Genomic DNA, 24,175 nt, shown 5'->3' with positions numbered 1-24,175 from the left:
ACATAAGTTCAATAACAGCAAAAGAGAATGATGAAAGTATGATTTTAACGTTATACTCGTTGCGTGAACGTGTGACAGCCATGAACAACCGAACGAGAAATGACTTTTTATTTTTTTCTAAGTACAACCGAATTGGATAACATCCGTTTGGCTTGTATTTCAATCATCGTACTACAGTACACTATTACCGTAGTTGTTATGAATGGCGTTATGTAGAATAGAACCAAAATATCTTAATGTAATAACTTTATTTGCTATAGATCAAAGATCAATTGGGAAATATATTGTTAAAATTTAAACCTAGTATAACTGAAGATGAGAAAACTGTTCAAGCTGCTAATGACTATTATCGTACATTGGCAACAAGGATAAATCCAGTAAACGGATGCCATCAAACACAACAGTAGATAAAATTGAGATAAAATCATTTTAATCAAAGCTACTGTGCTTGAAAGAACACATTTTACTGTTGGTTTCACGCCGATATGAGATAAATAACGTAAAGTTCGTATTACGATGATATAAAGGAGAATTGCGAATGGAATCACATAATTTTTTTATGCAATATACATGTCGCCACATAATCTGTTAACGAAAAAAAAAGTAGTTCACATTCACAATGAGACATATTCAATTCATGTTTCCACCTAAAAAACACGTTGTATAAGGAAAAATGACCTTGTCTCATATAAGGCAAGTATTTAGATATTCGTTTTATGCTAACTAGAAGGAAGAGAATTCGCCCAGAATTGCATTAAATATGGCGAAACAAACTTGTATTCGTCATCAGCTGATTTCAAAGCACAACACTGGCCGCTCCGCGGAATACTGGCTTAGATTTGCTGAAGTATTTTATAATACAGTAATATGAGAATACATACAATATTATTAGAACAGTGGCGGACAAGAACGAACATTAAAAAACCCTCCCCTGACAACGTGGAGCGGTAGTTACAAAGGCTGCCTTAATTTGTACCATATTTTATGTACAAAAAATAAAAATACCCTATACGTAATATATTTCTGGGCTCAGCTCGTGTCGGCCTATGAAAGGATCCTTAATATCCTTCTTTCTAGGTAAAATAAAATAATCTAAAATTACCAGAGAAAAACAAATTAAGAAAATGTCAGTAAAAACTGACTCGCTCACTCTTAAAAAGAAGTGTCATGATAATAGGGGCGAGTGGGGAACACTACCACGAGACAATCACCAATTAGAAACTTCCAATCAGAATCCCCCCAAGAGAGCTGATACCAACGGGCGATGCAGCCGCTACTACTACTACTAGAGGACGCCACGGACAGCAGCGCCCCTAGCGAACATCCTTAATTTTTAGCGCTAGCTGTCAAGACGCATTTTTCCTTGTGCTGTGCTATTTCTGGATTTATCTCTTTAATCTACCATGGAACGCTCTGCTATTGCCACGGCTAAGTTAAGTAACTCATAGTAATGTTTTACCACATTTTTATCTTCCGGGTACCAGTATTTTCCTCTTAAGTAGGTCATATACGGTTCCCCGGTTGTCTCGTGGCGGCGCCATGCTGCCTCGTAAGAATTCCCGGTCCTCCATACTGGGACTTCTTATACTTATGGGTGGGCTTACTATATTACGTTCATTGTTTTTACATCGAGTTTTACCTTGTTGGCCCTCCTACCATATCTCTTAGTTTGGTATTTAGGGCTATTATTTTATTCTTGGCCCAGCATCCCGGCTCTTGCTCTTCATCGGCTATCGCTGGCTCCGAGTAGGCTTCTGTTTCTTGGAACAGTCTGCCTCCTCCTGGGCTTCTTTCTCTTTTACTAAAAGTGTCTTTTCCATCTTTTCGATGTATATATTTATTATATTTAGGGTGTTAGGCTAGCCTAGGTGCTTGTTCCTTGTATGGGTACAGCCTGGTTCACGTGGCCCTCTCACGGTTGTGTTGCTCGCGGCCTAGCCACTTGCGGTCACGTGTTCCATCGCACCTACCCTGCCCCTGCCCTCCCTCCCTTTCTGGTATAGGGAGGAGCTGGGGGACCCCTTGGTTGTCATGACAACCTCAGTCACCTTCTTTCTCTCCTACTCTGAGGTGGCCAGGGGTTCCTCCCAGCGGGGGGTATAGGGCGACCACTCATGAAGTACCGGGTCTCCCATGCGGGTAGTCGGTGAGGCGGGGAGGAGTAGGCCATCCCTCCCCCCTCTCTCACTCCCGCCGTGTTACGCCGAGACCTTCCTCCCCCCCTCCCCTAGCAGTTTTGCTCAGCCACCTCCCTCGCTATACGAAAGGAGCCTTCCGTCGCAGCCGGGCACCTTTGGTTATAGTTTCCTGGCTCCGCTAGCGGGCGGGTGGGCACTACTAGTGGTCGGTTTGCTTGCCTACTATATCCTTACACTCTCCCCCTCCCCCGCTACCGGAAGGGAGCTTGCTTCTTACCCGCGCACTCTTCTAGTAGACGGGCGGAGAGAGGTTTCTATTATTATTATTATTTTAAGGATATACCCTAATTTTACAATGAATTGTGTAATGTTATTATTAATATCTACCATCCCCGCCATTTTCCGTCGTGGTTTCCATTACCACCACTCCTGGTTGGTTTCCTTTTGTGTCCCCGCCAACAGCGGAGCTATAGTAGCCTAGGGCACACAACCAACCTGTTACCACACGTATTTTGGCGGCGGGGCTCTGGTTTAATCTAACTTTATCGCTCCGGCACCAGCGGAGCATCTGTTAGACTGTAAGTGTTTACCTGGGTACTCATGTATCTTTCCACTTACAGGCTACCAACTGTCAGGTCCCAGCGTGCAACGCGACGTTGTACAACCCATGCGGCCACGATGAGTGCAGGTCTCACGCCCCCTGTGCCACGTCATACAATGAGATGATCGTCTGGCACCCAGAAGCCTGCGCCATCTGCTACGACCTAGTCGGTCAGCTGGGAGATGGGTAAGTCTGTTATAGGCTTCCTTATCATTTTACTAACAACTCTTAGTCATAAGTTTGTTAACCCCGTTCCGCCACTAGAAGCTAATCTCGCCTTTCTTTCAGGCTACTGGTGTGAGGAAGGTCGCCCTCGCCACCCTAAAAGCGTGGGTGGGGCGGCTTCGGGAAGAACGCCGCCAAAGGCCAGCCCTACATTCTTGATAAGAAGCTGGCCGTCCAGATCTTCCCTGCGGGCAAGTCCGACTGGTTACGTTTTTTTTTTGACCCCTTGTCCGCGGCCCCTCTGATAGCCTCCATCCAGCAAGACCTCCAGCAATCCTTTGGGGTCGTAGCCTCCCAGGAGTCGGTCCCGGCACGTCGCTGCCCTGGACCTTAACATCGAGCCCATGGCGGTAGGGTAGAGGATTTGTTGGTTGAGGTAGGTGTGTTCGGGCGCCCAAGGTCTTTCCCTTGGTGCTCCTGGATCTTCTCCTGTCCCTTCTTCGAGTGCTTCTTTCCAAGGCTTTCTGGGATCTTGAGATCCCTACCCGCTCTCCCGCTCTCTCTGTACCCAAGGTGAAGGGACAGAGAGAACCGAAGACTCTGCCCAAGACAACTTCTAGGAAGTCGTCTTCGTCTTCTTCGGCTAGGAAGTCTTCGACTTCCTACGCCGACGCGGTGAAAGCGAAGCCGAGTTCTTCTCACTCAAAGAGCTCTAGAAAGCAAGGGCTTCTAAGGGAGAAGGAATCGCGCTCCCGCCGAGCCAGTGCCTTCTCCCGCCTCCACCGCTTCCACTCCGGCTACGCCGGTAGGAGGAGCAGGGCCTAGCACCTTTGATCCCTCTGCTTTCTCAGCAGTGGTGATGCAACAGGTGGGCGAGCTGGTTGGCTCGCAAGTCTCCGCCCTGGGGACAGAGATTCGAGCAGATGTTCGCACAGTTGTCGAGCACTCTGTCTCAATCAGGCCAGTCGATACAAGACCTCTCTAACAGGGTTAGAGAGAATGAGGACCGAGTAGCCGGGCTATCTCAGGTTCCTCTTCCAGTCTCCCCAGTGCCAAGCACTGGCATTCTCCAAGAACTCCCGCCATACGACTCTCTGCCAGCCTTTCTCCATGGAGAACCCATGGAGAGTAGCTGCCTACGCTCCTTTCAAGGATGGGATGATCTCTATCCCGGAGTGTGGAACTCGGAGGATTGAGGACTTCGAGTTTTACCCTCCGGGTCTGACGCAGCCTTTCATCGGTTATGCTAGGCTGACTGTAACGGCTCTAACTAGGGAAGACAAGATCTCTAGAGAGTCTGTCCTATATAGTAGAGATCATGCTCAGCGGGAATGGGTTCACTGCCTTGAGGACTGGAGTGCACGAATACTAACTCCAGGCCTACAAGAGTCCCTTTACTATTTTTTTTCGCGACGGAAGAGGAGGTTTCTCTTCCGTTCGCCACGAAATTAGTAGAGAGTCCCTTCAGGCAGTCTCAAGGATGAGCCCATCCCACAGTTGAGGGAGGCGGAGTCTACTTCTCCTCCGCTCTTCCCGGCTTTCGGAGAATTGTGGGAGAACTTGCCAGCTACGTTCACGCTTGGTAAGCTCAAACCGGACTGCGCCATGGACCAGTTCGGCGAGAAGCTACCAAGGCTGCCGGATTCCCTAATCCAGACAGAGTTTGATGCTGCGAACCAGGTTTGGCAGGTCCCTCAATTCCCTTATAATACGGAATGGCTGCCCATTCACTTATGCTACGGAACCGCTGTTTCAAGATTTTGGCAAAATCTCAGTTCCAGACGGTACTAACAGACGCTTTCGACTTCTTCTTCCAGGCTAGGAGGAATTGCCGAAAGCATGTTCTACCGGAGTGTACTATTAGGCACGAGCCGAATAGACTCTTGGCCTCTAGCATGTGGGGAGCGGATCTCTTCCCAGAGTCCGCTGTCAACGAAGTGCACCACGAAGCTGCTAGGCTCAACCAGAGCCTTAGAGCTAGGTGGGGTATTTCCTCGAAGAGGAAACAAGATTCCGTTCCCACTGCTGGTAAGAAACCAAAGAAGGCTGGTAAGAGGTTCCAGCCGTATCAGAAACACCAGCAACAGCAGCAATTTGGTGCAGGCGGTCCCGGTTACCCAACAAGGACAACCTGCTAGTTCGAAACAGAACCAGCCCATCCTCCTGTTGTCCCTCATCAATCACAGCCGTCCACCCTCCTACGCAATCTCGCCGGCCTTCAACCCTACATATGAGGCTCAAGGCTACAAACAAACAGCCGAGAGGTAGGGCGAGAGGTACTTTCGTCAGCGTGGCGCAGGAAGGGCGACAAGGAGCAGGCAGTTCAGAGGAGGGGCGTGGTGGTCAAACCCGCCCCATCAACATGAGGCTCCCCCCCAGGTAAGGAGGGGAGGGTAGGCCTGTTCCTCTTCCGCCACAGGTGGGGTTCAGCAATTGGGCACAGAGCATAGTGTCCAAAGGATTGGGTTGGAGTTGGATCAAAGATCCTCCTCCAATCAAATCATTCCACCAGATACCATCAGAGGAATTGACAGATTACGCGGAAGAACTCCTTCAGAAAGGAGCTATTGCGAGAGTCAAGCATCTAAAATTTCAAGGTCGCTTATTCAGCGTGCCAAAGAAAGGCTCAACAAAAAGAAGGGTAATCTTAGACTTGTCAAAGCTAAACTCTTTCATTCGTTGCGACAAGTTCAAGATGCTTACCCTCTCGCAAGTAAGGACCTTACTTTCCGCGTGGAGCCGTCACATCTCCATCGATCTACAGACGCATACTATCATTACCCTATAGCCAGGCACTTCCGCCCATTCCTAGATTCAGGCTAGGAAATCAAACATTCTCATTCAAAGTGATGCCCTTCGGTCTGAATGTAGCCCCCAGGGTATTCACAAAAATAGCAGAAGTGGTTGTACAACAATTGAGAGCTCAGGGAATCATGGTAGCAGCATACCTCGACGATTGGTTGATCTGGGCACCAACAGTCGAGGAATGTCTCAAAGCCACCAAAAAGGTAGTTCACTTTCTGGAACATCTGGGTTCCAGATAAACAAAACGAAATCCAGACTTACTCCGGAGTCTCGTTTTCAGTGGCTAGGAATCCAATGGGATTTGTCTTCCCACAATCTGTCAATTCCACTGGCCAAACGGAAGGAAATAGCAAAATCTGTCAGGCAATTTCTCAAATGCAAAACAAACGTCAAGGAGAAACCAGGAGAATCCTAAGGGTAGTCCCTTCAGTTTGCTTCGGTAACAGATATCCTCCTGAAGGCAAGGCTGAAAGATTTAATCGATTTGGCGATCCAAAAAAAACAGAGCAAACACCAAATATCGAGACAAGTTTGTCAGTAACCCACAGATCCTCCGCAATCAACTCCGGCCTTGGTCAAAGTAAAAGAACTTAGCCAAGAAAGTACCCCTTCATATCCCCTTCCAGTGTTAACCATTCACACGGACCCTCCTGTTTCCGGGTGGGTGGGGGGGATACTCTCAGTTCAAACAGGTTCAGGGGACTTGGTCAGTTCAATTTCGCCAGCTCCACATAAACGTGTTGGAGCAATGGCAGTATTTCTTACCTTGAAGAGACTGCTTCCCCCGAAGAAGTCTCATCTAAGGCTAGTTTTTGGACAGTGCAGTGGTAGTTCATTGCATCAACAGAGGAGGGTCCAAATCCAAGCATGTGAATCATGTCATGATAGCCATCTTTGCCTTAGCAACAAACACGAATGGCATCTGTCTGCCACTCACCTGGCAGGAGTAAGAAATGTGATAGCAGACGCCCTGTCCCCCGGTCAGTTTCCTCTGGAATCAGAATGGTCTCTAGACGACGGGTCATTCCAGTGGGTAAGCCTGAGAGTCCCAGGTCTCCAAGTGGATCTCTTCGCCTCACAAGCGAACCACAAGCTCCCTTGCTATGTGGCCCCAACCTGGACCCTCTGGCTTATGCCACGGACGCACTGTCGTTGGACTGGAATCAGTGGAGGAGAAAATTTATGTTTTTCCTCCAGTGAATCTTCTCGAAAGTCCTAAGCAAACTAAGGTCTTTCAAAGGGATAGTAGCTCTGATTGCACCGGACTGGCCCAAGAGCAACTGGTATCCTCTTCTTCTGGAATTGGGTCTCCGACCTCAACGGATCCCCAATCCAAGCTATCACAATCAGTACAATGAGGACTGTGTTCGCTTCCTCAGGAATTCTCCAGACCCTAACTTTATGGACTTCATGAAGTTTGCGGCTAATAAAGATGCTAATATTGATCCACAGAATATTCTCTTCCTAGAATCAGATAAGAGAGAGTCAAACCCATTAGACAATATATGACTCAGCTGTTAAAAAATTAGCATCTTTCTTGAGAGAATCGAACACTACAACCATGACAGTTAATCTGGCTATATCCTTTTTCAGATCCTTGTTTGAAAAAGGTTTAGCAGCTAGCACGATTACCACTATAATCGGCTTTGAAGAAAATCTTTCAAGTAGGTTTTCAGATAGATCTGACTGAAATCTTATTCACATCTATCCCTAAAGCCTGTGCTAGACTTAGACCTTCCAAAGGCTACTACAGTTTCATGGTTCTTAAATGATGTCCTCAAACTAGCTTCAGATACTTGCACTCATCTTGTACATTCATAATGCTCCTGAGGAAGACATTATTCTTATTAAGCCTAGCCTCAGGAGCTAGAATTTCAGAACTGTCGGCTCTATCCAGGGATGCGGGTCATGTTGGAATTCCTCCCATCAGGAGAAGTTCTACTTGCTCCGGATCGTAGCTTTTTAGCCAAAAATGAGGATCCTCTTGCAAGGTGGGTCCCTTGGAAGTTATCCCACTTCCCAGGATCCTTCTCTCTGCCCAGTATCAACTCTTAGAAGCCTTTCTATCTCGTACTCCTTCAAGATCCTCAGGTGCTCTCTTCATGAGAGAAAAGGTGGTACTTTGTCAGTAAAAGGTATTAGGCAACAAATCCTTTACTTCATTAAACAAGCCAACCCTGAGTCATTTCCAAAAGCACATGATATCAGGGGAGTAGCCACCTCAATTAATTATTTTCAACATATGAACTTTGAGGATCTTAAAAAGTATACTGGATGGAAATCCCCGACAGTCTTTAAACGCCATTATCTAAAGTCCTTGGAATCTTTAAAGTTTTCAGCAGTAGCAGCGGGAAACATTGTTTCCCCTGATACTGTATAGTAGTTGTAGTATAGACCCAGGTCTCCTTTCTACCTACATCATCCAACATGCCTCAACCTATCGCCAGGCTACTCGAATATCATAGCCTTAGCCGCTGAATCATATAGTGGATTGTCCCTTATTTTTTTGCTAGGGACATCCACACTTGTACTGATAGTGTACTTCAGTGTACCTACCCTTATTTTTATGCTAGGGTAGGACACAATGTGTTTGTATATATTTTGCCACACTTGTATTAATGATGGACTTCAGTGTACCTACCCTTATTTTTATGCTAGGGTAGGACACAATGAGTTTGTATATTTTGTAAATATGTTCAAGTAAATCCCTTTTTGTTTATATTACATGCATCACTGTAATTTACTATAATTACCATTTAAGTACTTTAAGATTACTAACGTTCTGTTGTTTTACATATTTAGTATAAGTTAGTTTAAGTGCTTAGTTTGTATGCTGTATTTGATTTACTTATATTATATCCATCATTTTACACTGCTTTTCATTGTTCCTTTTTTCCCATCTTGTCTGTTTCTCTGGTACTCTTTCATAGGCCGACACGAGCTGAGCCCAGAAAAGGGATTTTGACGAAGGAAAAATCTATTTCTCTGGGTGATTGGCTCGTGTCGCCCTATGAAACCCCCCCTTTTGGTTTATGGTTTTTTCCCCCCCTTGCAGGACAAGATGTTTTTAGATTAAGGATGTCCGCTAGGGGCGCTGCTGTCCGTGGCGTCCTCTAGTAGTAGTAGTAGCGGCTGCATCGCCCGTTGGTATCAGCTCTCTCTTGGGGGGATTCTGATTGGAAGTTCTAATTGGTGATTGTCTCGTGGTAGTGTTCCCCACTCGCCCCTATTATCATACCGACACTTCTTTTTAAGAGTGAGCGAGTCAGTTTTACTGACATTTTCTTAATTTTGTTTTTCTCTGGTAATTTTAGATTAATTTTACCTAGAAAGAATGATATTAAGGATCCTTTCATAGGGCGACACGAGCCAATCACCCAGAAATAGATTTTTCCTTCGTCAAAATCCCTTTTTCATACACATTTTTAAACATAAAGCATAAACATTTAAAAAATCGACACATCGATCGCTAAATTTTGCCCTGCTTTTTAACTCTATAGTTCGGAAGAGCGGCAGATGGCGGCTTACAAGAACGAACATGAAAAAACATCGTATTTGATAACGTGAAGGGCAGTTTCAAAAGCTGCCTTTTTATCATATTTCTGCACAGAAATAAAAAATACCCTACAGTAGTAATACATTTTCATACACATTTAAACATAAAAGCATGAACATTTATAAAATCGGACTACCGTAAGACGAATTATCGTAACTTAAACACTACAGCTACCTGTACACTGTAATAAACCTTATTATATCTTGATATACTCTAGACACCCAAAAGATTAAAAGCTAGGCTTTTTCACTTTACAGTATATAAAATTCTATAATGTACTGCACTGTACTACTGTACAGTAAATTCTATAGTACTATACTGCATAAATATAATTTTACTTATCGCGCCATTGTGGAATTACGGCGCCTTTGACTGGCCTAGATTTTTCGAACGAAGGTGTGCAGTGGCCGTAGGCTTTATAATCGCTTAGCATCGGCGGGCAGGAACGGAACCCCTGCCAACTAACCGAGGGCCGCCTGTACTCAAGTTTCTCCACCCAAGTGTATTATTCTGGGGTCCAAGAATCTCTCTTCCAGTCATAAAGGCTCTGACTCCTCTGTATATTGGGAGCTTTTCACTCGAAGGGGGAGCATCACCCTCTTGTGTGTCACCCTAGTGAATGACAGCTCCAATGAATGCCTCTGCCTTGGTGATTGGCTGTGTCTTGAAGGGTGTGCCTATTTTACTGCGAGACATGTGTTCCTTCCTCCTGGAAGAGAGATGCAGTCTCTCTCCAAAGTTGCTATCCACTATAGAGGGGTGCCACATTGAAGGTGAGGAATAGCAGTTGCAAACTCTAGGTGAAAACAAGGACAACATCGAAAAGCCTTGCTTGGCTTTTCTGCAAGAGTACTCTCGTCCACCCCATCCCAACTATCTCACTCTACTCTCTGGAACTTGGATGAGAAGGCGAGAGAGTAAGCAGGAAACATTGACTGCTTCAAAGGCCAAGGATATTCCCCCTTCCCACTCATCAATGGCAAGGGATGGTGGGGGATCACATGTGGGAAACTCTCATGGGCCACTTTCTTGGTGGATGGTAAAAGGCTAATTGGAGAGGCTGCGGGTGTGGTAGTGTTTTTTCACTCGCCCAGATTCATACCGACACCTTTTAATAAAGGTGAGCAAGTCAGAATATTCTGGCATGTCCAATTTAGCAGTTCTCTGGTATTATAGCAATATTTTACCTTAAAAATAGCGCTAAAGGAACGTATTTCACTGGGCGACACGGCTTCCTCGCCCAGAAATAGATTTTTCCTACGTCAAAATCCCTTTTTTGTCTTTCTGCCACCTCTGACATCGATCATGCCTTGACAGGGGCAAGAGAAGATTTCTTCAATGACTCTGCAGCTATTGAACGAGGAATCAAAGGAGGCTCATCACTGAATTCCCTTTTCCCAAACAATGATGGAATTTGGATTTACCTTCCATGGTACCTATCATAAGGACAAAGGGAGCCACACACATGGTACACACAAGGTGAAAAACAATCACGATAAATAAACTAAGAACCCCATAAAAAGCTCTCAGGAACAGAAACCATGCTACCTGTAATAGATAAAAGATTCACAAAGCACAGAAATCAGTTAAGACTCAATAATAAAATAAAACATAAAAAGCAAATCATCATAAAATGTTCACCACAAAAAAAAAAAAAAAAAAATTTTAACGAAGTGGCTGGAAACACAATGGCCAAGGTAGGTTGACAGAGGTCAGGGCAGACACCCAGGCCTACTGTGATGATCATTTGCCTTTTTAGCCAGTACCCCAATGAACAACTATTAATAGTAGAAGTGGTAAACTTAAATGGAGAAAACTATGTTCCCATTCTAAATATACAAATAATGGCTGGATTCTCAAGGACAATGAAAGAAACTTACCATTGCTGTACTGGTGATGGAACTACCAGTGAATCTCGTAGTTTTTCCCAATAGTTCCACAGTCCTTGAGCACGGAAGTAGTCAAGTGAATGACAAAAACTTATAATTGCTGGCCTTTCACATCGCTCAAGCTGACACGGAATTATAATTCGGCTACGTTGATCTGAAAATTATTTTTCTAAATAAAATTTTCTCAATTACAATATGCATGATAATAATTACTTTAAAATGGAACCGTGCAATAACACAAACCTGTTAGGGGACATCTCCAGACAAAAGAAAGGCGATGGCATTACAAAACTTGATTTGGGGTAGATAGTCAAGCACAGGTGTCCTTTTGACATTTTACCCTCTAATACCAAATGTGTATTGTAATTCAGTGTGCATATTTGTGATTTGTATTTTATCATTTTCCATCTTTTGATGACTTCCTTCAGAGTTCAATAAAACAAAATCAATAAAGGTGAATGGCGCAAGGAACCATCATAGGAAGAAGGGGAGAAAGACAGAGCAGTAAATATTGCAGTGAAGAGAGAAGGACAGAGAACACACATGCAGTTCTACTGTAAATACAGATACAACAGATGATAATACCCCGCTTCTTTCTACCTCAGAAAGCGCCACTCCAAAGCCGATGCCAGCATCTGACTTTGAGCCATCTGAGAAAACTACAAAGGATTTATCAATATTAAGAGGAATGATCTCAAGATATTGATCTGATTGCCTCATTGACATTACTGCTTTTGTTTAATTAAAAAATCTACAGAATACACACACACAACACACACACACACATATATATATACATGTGTATATATATATATATATATATATATATATATATAGCAAATACCACAGCAAAATGATAGGCAGAAATCCAAGCACTTTCATCTTTACAAAGACAATGTCTTAGTAAAGACGAAAGTGCTTGGATCTCTGCCTATCCTTTTCCTGTGGTATTCGCTTATTGAACCCGAGGTGCCAGGGGGTTGCTACTTAAGGGGGCCGGCCGGAACCCCTATATGTATATGGTGGTATAGGGCGAAAAATGCAAAGTCATGAAAAAATTCATGGAGCTTCATATGGCAATTGAGATACGTATACGAAATATTTCGTCAAATTCCTCTTACTTTCGTAGTTACAGGGTAATTAGTAAACATAACTCAATAAGCTAAAACATTCATCCGTACAAGAAAATGCAATATTTCTTCTGTTATCGTAAATTTTTGATAATTATTAGCAGAGAAATTGTGAGAAATGGCATCTGTAGAGATTCCGTGGCTCGCATAAGCGAGTATCTGGTGCAATCATGAATCAGTTCGACCATAGACGTCAAGTAGATTACACGTTCGAGTTTCACCTCATGACTTCGCTTGCTTTTACGTATGTTTATACGTATGTTTGGCAAGAAGTTCATCATGCCAATGAGGAAAAGACAAGGAAAACATCTCGCTAACATACAGACGAAGAAAAATCGCTCAAGTATTATTACAGAATATCATAATATACGCGTACTTAGTGAAGAGAGAGGGGAGGGTTGCCTAGTAACGCCCCCTTCTTGCCTGACAGCACACGTCACACTGTGCCCAAGGCTACTACGATCTTTGAGCAAAGAGATCTTCATTTATAATAAATAACATAGTTTTGGTTTTTTAATACCCAAAATGGAATATGAAATTCATAATAATCATGATTTATTAAATTGTCTTTGTAAAAAGAGAGTACACTTTCGAGTTTCACCTTTGACATTCTCTTGCATTTACGTTTGTTTATCTTTGTTTCAGCAAGAATGTCATCATGCCTAAGAGGAAAATACAAGGAAAACATCTCGCTAACATACAGAAGAAAATTCGTTGTAATAAGCAGTTAGTGAAGGGGAGAGAGGGGGTTACGTAGGAAGGAGTGCCCCATCTTGCCTCAAGCTGTGCCCCAGGCTACGATATGTGAGCAAAGGGATCATCATTTATGATTAAATTATGATAAATAAAATAGTTTTTGGTTTATTAATACACAAAAAGAAATATACATTCATAATAATCATTATTTATTAACATTGTCTTTATAGAAATACGAAGGAAAACTTTGAACGCCCGTATCTCAAAACTATACTTATTGACCTTCAAAATCTATCTCCTCACTTAGTTTTGAAGCTATATCATTGGAATTTGGTATATAACTCAGAAAGACATTATAGAACAATCAAATAGAGCCCTTTTTTCCAATTTTTGTTTTGTCTTTTTTTTATAAATTTTTTTCTCGTGATTTATAGGGTTTATTTTTTTACCATATTGAAAAATTATATCTAGCAAAAAAATTACTTTTAGAAAAAAAACTCTCCATTTAATTGGAGGTCGACATCAGGTCTATATATGGTAGTAATCCCAGGTCTTAATATTAAATATCAAGGGAGGAGATAGAATTTGAAAAAAGGTTATTTTCGGGATAAATTGCACTGGCGTCACAAACCGAAGGTCAGAGGCGAAAATCAATATGCGGTTTGGAGATGTCCCAAGTCACCTTATTAAGTGGTATGAATGTCAAAGTCCTGTCGTTAAAAAACTGCATTAGCTGGCCGGCCCCCTTAAGGATGACAGCATATTATGCATTAGCAACTTCAGTAATATAACGAATATTTTCTTGCTCATTTTTTAACTTATCATCTAAACTTATACATGGTTGTATTTGCCTTGTGTCACAGATTAATAATAAAAAATCAAATATAAGATACTTTTGAAAACTGATATTTTAAAAGAATATTTTTTTTGGAAAGAAAACATTTTTTCAAAGACTGCATTTTAGTTTTGGAATGTTTTATGTAGTATATTCTGAGATAATATCAAATTTCATGACAATATTATTCCTTAGCTATTCAAGAAACTCCTATTAAAATAAAATTAAACCAAAATATATACAGTAGTTATTAATTGGTTCAATTGGTGTATGTGTGTGCGTAAGTTAACCGATTATGCACACTAACTTTTAAACCAATATCAATATTGTCAATGTCATTATAATTATGTCTCGATATCACAATTTGATGAAAATGAATAAGCATCATCATCAAAAGTCATTATTACCAAAAATTTAAACAACAAAATAAAAAAAATAATTTATAAATAAATTCCAAACATTGTAACTTCAAGATATAAAATCCTCCTGGTCCATTAGGTAAAGAAGAGAATAAAGAATAGAAATGAATGGTCATTATACTGTTTGGTAGTTTCATTAGTTGAAGAGAGATACTAATGAAAATTTATGGCTTACTGTGTGCTAGGAAAAATGATTGCTTGGCGTTCGTTTGATACTCGTAAGACGGGTAAGAGCTGAATGTAAACAATCGATTGGAAGTTTTTTTTTTTTTTTTTTGTTTTTTTTTGTGTATTATAGTTAATGATTAATTAATAATTATTTGAAATGAGTACATACTGATTATTTATACATTTTATTGGCATATTCTAAGCTTTTAGCTCTTAGGTTTAGATGTCAGAATCATAGACTAGGCTACAGTAGCAACCGCTAACATAGGCTAGGCTTATTGCTAAGGGACATATGCTAAAGTCCTAATATATGCAGTAAAAATGGGGTTGAACATTACATGCAGTTGAATATTTCTCAAGTATGTACAGTATTTTGCCTTTTTGGAGTCATATTTCTTCCGTCAGATCGGCGTCGTAACCCTAGAACATGTTGTAGGCCTGGAAATATAATTTACTGGGGTGTTTTTGGAGGCTTGGAACGGATTAGCCATTTTGCATGTAAAATGTGTTCCAAGATACGAAAAAACTCATGATACGAAGGCCGCCTCGGAACGGATTAATTTCGTATCTCAAGGTACCACTGAATGTATGTATGTATGTATGTATGGATGTATGGTATGTATGTAGTATGTATGTATGTATGTATGTATGTATGTATGTGTATGTTATATATATATATATATATATATATATATATATAGATATATATATATATATATATATATATATATATATATATATATATATATATATATATATATTTATAAATATATTATATATATATATATATATATATATATAATATATATATATATATATTATATATAACATATATATATATATCAAAAGCAGGGCTAGACACATCAGTGCGAGGGACAAGGGAACCAATTAATTCCAACATATTTCTTTTATTTCTGACGTTTTTGTAATAACTTTCTTTATACATCATCAGGGATCTGTTGAATAATGAATAAATAACTAAAAAAGTTAGGTTGTAACAAACTTAAAATTTCATAAGAAATTAAAATTCAATACATGACATCTAAAAAAAAAAAAAAACACACACACACACACACAAGAACAAAAGAACCAAAGACCGCTAACCAACCTTACGTGGAGAGAGCAAAAGACAAGAATGCTTACAAAGAAAGTTAACTCGGGTAAAGATGAGTAGAGGAGGTTTGGGTATTTTATGAATAACTGCTTCCCGCGAAGATTATTTTTTAAATAACTTCGCACATTTCTTCACAAACAATTCACTGATGTCATGAAACCTCCAACAGTACCCAAGTTAAACGTTTACACCAAAATTTCCCTTTTACACGATGATTCTTTTAGAAAAACGTTCTTTACAAATTATCAACAATCACTATGGTGCTATCAATTTAAAAATTATTCCCCAAAAATCCATTAACAATTGGTTTCTTTTTTTAACCACAAGGATCGATTAAGCCCTTTTTTGTCCCCTAACGGGGTGTATAAGTATACTTGCCAAAAGTGTAACTCAGGGACATATGTCGGATCCACGAGGTTATTGAGGATCAGAATAGACTCCCACTGGGGAATTAGCTTTCGTACTGGTTGTAGGCTCTCCAATCCAGAACATTCTAATTTCGGAGCTCATTCCAAAATCTGTAAAACTTACATCGAAAGAAGTGATTTTAGATAATAGGCTAAACAGCTAATCCTCACGAATTGACTATACTCGAGTCATTGTTTATTAAACAACTAGTCCCACGTTAATACCCAAACCTATCTACTCAACTTTACCTAAGATAACTTTCTTGTAAGCATTCTGTCTTTTGCTCCTCTCCTCACAAGGTTGGTTAACTGTCTTTGGTTCTTTGGTGTGTGTGTGTGTGTGTGTGTGTGTGTGTGTGTGTGTGTGTGTGTGTGTGTGTCGTGTGTGTGTGTGTGTGTGTGTGTTTGTTCTAGTGTAATGTATTGAATTTTAATTCTATGAAATTTTAAGTTTTACAGTAACGTTTTTGTAATTATTTATTGATTTATTCAACAGATCCCTGATGATGTAATAAAGAAATCATTACGAAACGTCGAAATATAAAAATATGTTGGAATTAATTCGTTCCCCTGGTACACCCTCAGACGAAGAAATTGAAAAAGCTAGGTTTTACTGAAGATGATGTTTCTTGATTATTTTAACTCAAAACACCAAAATATTGAATTTACTTCAGAAGTAGAGAACAATAATACTTTAGCTTTCCTTGACATGCTCGTAAGTAAACACAGTGATCACACTTTTTCAACATCAGTTTACAGGAAACCAACATTTACAGGACTCACAACTAAATTTTCTTCATTCATACCTATAGTTTATAAACACACTTTAGTCTGTACACTTGTGCCCCATGCCTAACTTTATTTGTTCAAATTATTTTAGTCTTCATTCAGAATTTCAGTTTATAAAAGAAAAGCTTCAAAAAAAAACAGTTTTAATATTGCTTTCATAGATACATATGTTGGTAAACAGCTAGAAAAATTATTGTTCCCGAAAGTTCCCATTTTAAAAGCCAATGAAGCAGTACTGTATTTTACTATGTTTTTCTATGGTAATAAGAGTTTTTCAGTTAAAAATAGACTACTAAAACTTTTAAGAGAATTTTATCCTCAAGTTAATGTTAGGGTAGTGTTCAAGCCTAAGTATACTATTGGTGGTTTGTCTAAGTACAAAGACATCGTACCCCCAGAACTACACTCTCATATTGTTTATAAATAAGAGTGCAATTGCTGTAATGCAATTTACGTGGGAAAAACAAAGCACCAAGCACGTGTACGATGGTTTGAACACTTAGGAGGAAGATCAGTTAGGACAAACAGGCTTTTAGCAAAACCACCATTCAGTGCCATACAGGATGACAGAGAAAATAGTGATCACCCTCTAGGGTTAGATTCATTTTCCATTCTCTCTAGTCAAGTGGCCCCCATGGAGCTGGCAATAGTAGAAAGGCTCTACACTTTAAACGTTGAAACCTTCCCTCAGTAACAACGAGAGGTCTACAGAGATGCTGGTTTGTTTTTAAAATTTTTTAGTGTGTATATTTGTATGCCTTCATGATGCAGGTATTTACTATTTTTTGTTTTTTTTTATATTGCTTCCTTTCCTCTTTTTTTATGCTTGTACATTACTCTTTTTTTATTATATAAACAATGAAACTTTTGTGTAACATTACTTTACTCTTATGATCGATTGTAATTTAGTGATTTTTAATTTTTTTTCTTTCTGTGTTTTTGTATAGACCTGATGGTGGAGACAGTTACTTCCGAAACCGGGGGGGGGGGGAAACCGGTAGTCATAACAAAATAAAGGATGTTTTATGTACAAGTGCTGGTTTTACTCTTTCTATCAAGAATGTTTTCCAAGGGATAGATCAGTTTGCAGATAACTATTATATAATATATCTATATATATAGTAAATTATATATAATATACTATTATATATATATATATACATATATACATATATATATATATATATATATATATATATATAATATATATATATATATATATATATATATATATATTAATTCAATCAGATGAGAGCATTAAAATAAAAAGGGTCCAGGAATCCACCAAACATTGTGAAGAATATTTTATTGGAACGTTTCATACTACTTCAGAGTACATCTTCAGCCTGTAATTATAAATTGTGACAATTTAATTAACAGTAAAATAACACAATTAAGACTAAAACATCAAGATAATAAGTTAATTAAAAACCTTAGAGAACATTTAAAACAAGCAATAGACTAAAAACTTTAAGAAATATGGTAATTAAAACTTTATAGAAACATTTAAAAACAAATAATGAGAGGACAAGTACCCTAAACGAAAGTAGAGCAGGGAATGATGAATGAAACACAGCTCGGCCCAGATCTCAGTTATTGCTAAATTACAACGTGGCAGCAGCCACATTTGCATTTAGAGAAGGAACCAGTCGTTGATGTATAATGACTCAAGTGTCGTTAAGTAATTGTTGGGAGTGCTGTCAATGATTGAGAAAATGTGTTTTATCAATATTAATTTTACATATTTGGCGTGGTTACGGATATTGGATAATTCTGGATTTGTTATTCGTTGTCCTGTTCTGTAGCTAACACCTAAGTGACTAGAATATCTCACTTTTAGTAACCGTTTGGTCAATCCGACGTAAATACCAGGACAACCCGGACAATTAAATTTATAAATGACGTCGGATCTCAATGAACGGTGGTAGTTTTTCTTTGTGTGTAAAAAATGTGCCAATTTTTAATGGGTGACAGGAATCAAGTTTAATTTTAAACAACCTATTTCACTTTCAATGATTTTCCTTATTCGCTCACCTAATTTGTTGTTACTGTACCATTCCTTTTACATATAAAAACAAATTAGGTGAGCGAATAAGGAAAATCATTGAAAGTGAAATAGGTTGTTTAAAATTAAACTTGATTCCTGTCAACCCATTAAAAATTGGCACATTTTTTACACACAAAGAAAAACTACCACCGTCAAGTATATAGATATTCGTTTATGCTAACTAGAAGCAAGAGCATTCGCTCAGAATTGCGTTATGGTGAAACAGACTCGTATTCATCAGCTGATTTCAAACCACAACATTGGCCGCTCCGCGGAATACTGGTTCTAAGTTTGCCGTAGTATTTTAAAATACAATAATATGAGAATACATACAATATTCTTGGATACAGTGAAATAATGTATAACTTTTTTAAAGGAGGTTTATGGAAAAGATGCGTAATTAATAAAATACAATGCATTTTTCGGAACTGGCGGACAAGAACGAACATGAAAAATCATCCCCTTCCAACGTGGAGCCTAGTTACAAAGGCTGCCTTAATTTGTATCTTATTTCTGTACAAAATGAAAATACCTATACGCAATATGTTTTCATACACATTTTAAACATAAAGGCATAAACATTTGAAAAATCGACACATCGATCGCTAAATTTGCAATTTTTTTTTTTTTTTAACTCGATATTTTCGGAAGAGCGGCAGACGGCGGCATACAAGAACGAACTTGAAAAAAACATCGTAGTCGATAAGTTGAAGGGGAGTATCAAAAGCTGCCTTTTTATCATATTTCTGCACAGAAATAAAAATACCCTATTCGTAGTACATTTTCATACACATTTTAAACATAAAAGCATAAACATTTATAAAATCGACACATCGATGGCTAATTTGCACTTTTTTTAAATCGACATTTTCGGAAGAGCGGCAGGCGGCGGCTTACAAGAAAGAACATAGAAAAAACATCGTATTTGATAACGTGAAGGGCATTTCAAAAGCTGCCTTTGTATCATATTTCTGTACAGAAATAAAAATGCCTTTTACGTAATACATTTTCATACACATTTTAAACAAAAGCATGAACACTTATGAATCGACACATCGTAGTCGATAACTTGAAGGGGAGTTTCAAAAGCTGCCTTTTTATCATATTTCTGCACAGATATAAAAATAAAAACCCTTATTCGTAGTACATTTTCATATACATTTTAAACTTAGAAGCATAAACATTTATAAAATCGACACATCGATCGCTAATTTGCACTTTTTTTAAATCGTATTTTTCGGAAGACCGCAGCAGAAAGAACATGAAAAAACACCGTATTTGATAACGTGAAGGGCAGTTCAAAAGCTGCCTTTGTATCATATTTCTGTACAGAAATAATAATGCCTTTCACGTAATACATTTTCATACACATTTAAACAAAAGCATGAACATTTATGAATCGACACATCCATAGCTAAATTTGCACTTATGTAACTCGATATTTTCGGCATAGAACAGCGTCAGAGGCATATATTACCCTAATACCTACGTAATAACTCTCCATAAAATTTGTTAATGTAATTTGCATAACCTTTATGGTCTGAACGGCATTTCTACATATGTATGAACTCGTTAGACAACGGCGCTAGCGGCGCTGTTAACTGAAATTTGTGCCGGTAAAGATACCTTTAAAATGCCTTTATTTTTTTAATGGAATATTTTTGACAACCGCCGTAAACCGATTCGCGTAGTGATTGCGCCGTTAACCGCGGGCCGCCTGATATATATATATATATATATGTATGTATGTATGTATGTATGTATGTATGTATGTATGTATATATATATGTATATATTATATATATATATATATAGATATATATATATATATATATATATATATATATATATATATATGTGTGTGTGTATATATGTAATATATATATATGTACTGTATGTATATATATATATATATATATATATATATATATATATATATATATATATATATATATATATATGTATATATATATATATATATGTATATATATATATATATATATATATATATATATATATATATATATATATATATATATATATATATATATACATATATATATATATATATATATATATATATATATATATATATATATATATATATATATATCTATATTACGTATATACGTATATATATATATATACTATATATATATATATATATATATATATATATATATATATATATATATATATATACACATATATATGTATACAGTGGGGTATTCGCATTCTCCGCATTCATGGACTCACACAATTCGCAGATTTCTCTCGGGGACGTTTCCCCCGCATTATTCGCGGAAAAATTCGCTCTACGCGGTATGTTTCTATGGAGAAATATCCACAAATTCCTGTTTTTTTTTTTTTTTTTTTTTTTTTTTTATCAATTTCATCATAAAATGCACTTTTTGTGATAAAACTATAAAAAAACCCAAGTATGAAAATTTTTAGTGGTTTTTCTTGAGTTTTAACTAACAAAATATTCTCTTTTTAGCATTTTTGTGGGGGTTCCAAACATTCGCGGGTTCTAAATTATTTTCACGGGGGGGTCTGGTAGCATCCCCGCGAATACGGCGGGGACCACTGTGTATATATATATATATAATATATATATATATATATATATATATATATATATATATATATATATATATATATATATATATATATATATATAAGTATAAAAAAAATATATATATATACTATATAATATATATATATTATATATATATATATAGATATATATATATATATACATACAGTGGTCCCCCCATATTCGCGGGGATGCGTACCAGACCCCCCCGCGAATAGTTAGAATCCGCGAATGTTTGGAACCCCTATAAAAACGCTAAAAACAGCCTATTTTGTTAGTTAAAACTTCAGAAAAAAACCACTAAAATTTTTATACTTGGTTTTTTTAATATTTTTATCACAAAAAGTGCATTTTATGATGAAATTGATAACAAAAACCAGGAATTTGTGGATATTTCTCATAGAAAAATACCGCGAATGCACGAATAATACATATGTATGTGTATACACACACACACACACACATATATATATATATATATATATATATATATATATATATATATATATATATATATATATATATATATATATATATATATATATATATATATATATATATATGTACAGTGGGTACCTCGAGATACGAAAGGCTCCACTTACGAAAAACTAGAGATATGAAAGCATATACAAAAAATTTTACGGCTCTACATACGAAAATTGCTCAAGATACGAAAAGTTGTTGCTGCAAAGTCCGAGATTCGCCCGGACCACCGGTAACAATTTTGAAAATTGCACGCCGCCAACTGAGTAGACTCGCCACCATCCTCCTGCTCTCCCATTGGTTCCTGATGCTAGTCACCGCCATGAGATCCTTCTCTCCTGTTGGTCAGCATCCCTCCCATGATGCATCTACGTAGCAGCGTGCTCATTCACCCACTTCACGGCATCATCGGTATCGTATGGACGCGGTATTCGTTCGTTATAATGATTTAGTTTATTAACGTAAATTCATTAGTGATTTTGTTATAGTATACTTTATCGTGTTGTGTGAGAACTGTGCTACATACGTATACGTAATACATAACAAAATTACGTACAGTATATACGTAGTCATGGTTCCCAAGAAACTTGAAATTCACTGAAAGAAGAGGGTGCTCTCTTTGGAGACGAAGATGGAGATTATCATGAAGTATGAAGCTGGTATGCGATTGAGCATGATCGCCAAGGAATACAGCCAAAATACGTCGACAATAGGCACCATTCTTAAGCAGAGGATGCCATCAAAGCAGCTACACCTTCCAAAGGCATCACTATTTTGTCTAGCAAGAGGAACCACGTGCACGATGAAACGGAAAGGCTTCTTCTTGTCTGAATAAAAAACAAAGAAATTGCTGGCGATACGATAACCAAGACGGCAATCTCCCACAAGGCCAGCACTATTTTTGGCAATTTGATTGCCCAGGCCGAAGACGATGGAGGAGAAGGGACATCAACGCCAACCCCAGACTTCAAGGCTTCGCATGGGTGGTTCAAGAAATTCCGTAAACGAACTGGCATCCATTCGGTTGTGCGGCATGGGGAGGTGGCCAGCTCGGACACGAAAGCGGCCAAAGCCTTTAAAAAGACGTTCAACAAGATGATGATCAACGAAGGCTACAGTTCTCAGCACGTTTTTAACAGTGACAAGACTGGCCTTTTTTGGAAAAAAATGCCTTGTCGGACGTACATCACGAAGGAAGAGAAGAAGCTACCCGGGCATAAGCCTATGAAAGACAGGCTTACGCTCGCACTTTGTTCCAAAGCCAGTGGGGATTGCAAGGTGAAGCCCCTACTTGTCTATCATTCCAAGACTCCTCGAGCCTTCAAGGCCCACAAAGTGCTTAAGAAGCTTCCAGTGATGTGGAGGGCTAATGCGAAAGCCTGGGTAACGAGGCTTTTGTTCACCGAGTGGGTAAATCTGTGTTTTGACGCGACAGTGAAGAAATTCTTGGAAGAGAAGCGCCTCCCTCTGAAATGTCTGCTGGTGTTGAACAATGCCCCTGCCCACCCTCCTGGCCTCGAGGAAGATATCCTATTGGAGTATTCCTTCATCAAGGTTCTTTATCTTCCACCTAACACCACCCCTCTCCTCCAGCCCATGGACCAGCAAGTGATATCGAACTTCAAGAAGCTGTATACGAAACATCTTTTCAAAAGATGTTCGACATCACCGATACCACAAACCTCACCTTGCGTGAATTTTGGAAGGAGCATTTCAACATTGTCCTATGCATCTCACTCATCGACCAAGCTTGGCAAGAGGTTTCGAGGCGAACCTTGAATTCCTCGTGGAGGAAACTCTGGCCTGATGCCGTATCCGCCCAAGACTTCGAGGGATTCGACGTGGGCGAAGCTGGTGCTGCAGATTCAGGAACAGTTGACAATCCTGAAACTGTTTCGCAACCAGATCTTGATGAGATCGTTGCACTCGGCAAGTCCATGGGGCTGATCGTCGACGAGGATGACATCAATGACCTTCTCGAGGAGCACCAAGAGGAGCTTACGACAGATGACCTGAAGGAGTTGGAGGCCATGCAACATAACGTCGTTCAAGAGGAGTTCTCTAGCAGTGGCGAGGACGACGACGACAACTCTATGACAATGGCAGAAATTAAAGATGCTCTAGCTGCTTTTCATAAGGTGCAATCATTCGTAGAAAAGAGACACCCCGAAAAGGCTTAAACTGTTCGTATGCTTGCACAGTTCGATTACGTTTGCCCGAGTCGTTTCAGGAACATTGTGAAAAGTAGGCAGAAGCAATCTTCCCCGAATAGTTATTTTTTAAAGAAGCTGTTAGTAGGAGTAGTAGTAAGCAAAAAGGAAGTACCAAGTGATACTA

The 24,175-nt window shown here is 39.0% G+C and overlaps 1 protein-coding gene across 1 annotated transcript in view; it reads right to left on the bottom strand.

Annotated features, from left to right (window-relative positions):
* LOC135222783 (myeloid differentiation primary response protein MyD88-like) overlaps positions 1-24,175 on the bottom strand; it is a 467,144-nt gene that overhangs the window by 79,636 nt on the left and 363,333 nt on the right. The window contains 1 exon segment of the mRNA XM_064261052.1: positions 11,146-11,308. Within this exon segment, the coding sequence (XP_064117122.1) occupies positions 11,146-11,308 (163 nt within the window).

The sequence above is a fragment of the Macrobrachium nipponense genome, chromosome 8 (genome assembly GCF_015104395.2).
Source record: "Macrobrachium nipponense isolate FS-2020 chromosome 8, ASM1510439v2, whole genome shotgun sequence".
NCBI lineage: Eukaryota > Metazoa > Arthropoda > Malacostraca > Decapoda > Palaemonidae > Macrobrachium > Macrobrachium nipponense.
Note: the sequence above shows the minus strand (reverse complement) of the source record. Positions and strands in the feature narration are given on the sequence as shown.